Below are 467 nucleotides of genomic sequence, written 5' to 3' on the forward strand. Positions count from 1 at the left end.
TAAACAAAAACATACGTGGCCACTCATCTCATCTAACGGTGTCTTGCGTGTTGTGGCTAGGCTTTAGGATTAGGGTCTAGAATATTTCTTCTGCATCACATATTTACCCGGCTGTCTCGTTCGTCCCATATTTAGAGTTAGGGTTTTAGGGCTTCAGTCCCTAAAATGCATATCTGAAAATGCATATCCCACATGTTCATGATTGCGTCACTCGCACACAACAGACTGGCAACGCACTGCCCTTCAGAGATACCACCGCCACACACCGCGACACAAACAAGCACAACGGGACAGTCACAGTCACTGTGGCAATGGACAAGGCCAACCGAGATGCGCTGATAACACAACTGCAGACAGACATCCGACAGTCGCAACAGGAGGCACGCCAGCAGCAACTGGTCATCGACAGGTCAGTGACATGGCAAAGACTCATGGGACTGGCGCAGGAGGTGCTCGGGGCACGAAGG

General features: G+C 50.7%; 1 protein-coding gene across 1 annotated transcript; it reads left to right on the plus strand.

Moving 5' to 3' along the window:
- Window positions 1–224: 224 nt before the first annotated feature.
- On the plus strand, window positions 225–409 carry SARC_14705 (hypothetical protein; the record flags this gene model as incomplete). Its single annotated transcript, XM_014291162.1, has 1 exon — window positions 225–409. A coding segment is annotated over one exon (185 nt), but the record flags the coding sequence as incomplete, so codon positions are not given.
- Between the last annotated feature and the right edge of the window lie 58 nt (window positions 410–467).

The sequence above is a fragment of the Sphaeroforma arctica genome (genome assembly GCF_001186125.1).
Source record: "Sphaeroforma arctica JP610 unplaced genomic scaffold supercont1.4987, whole genome shotgun sequence".
Lineage (NCBI taxonomy): Eukaryota > Ichthyosporea > Ichthyophonida > Sphaeroforma > Sphaeroforma arctica.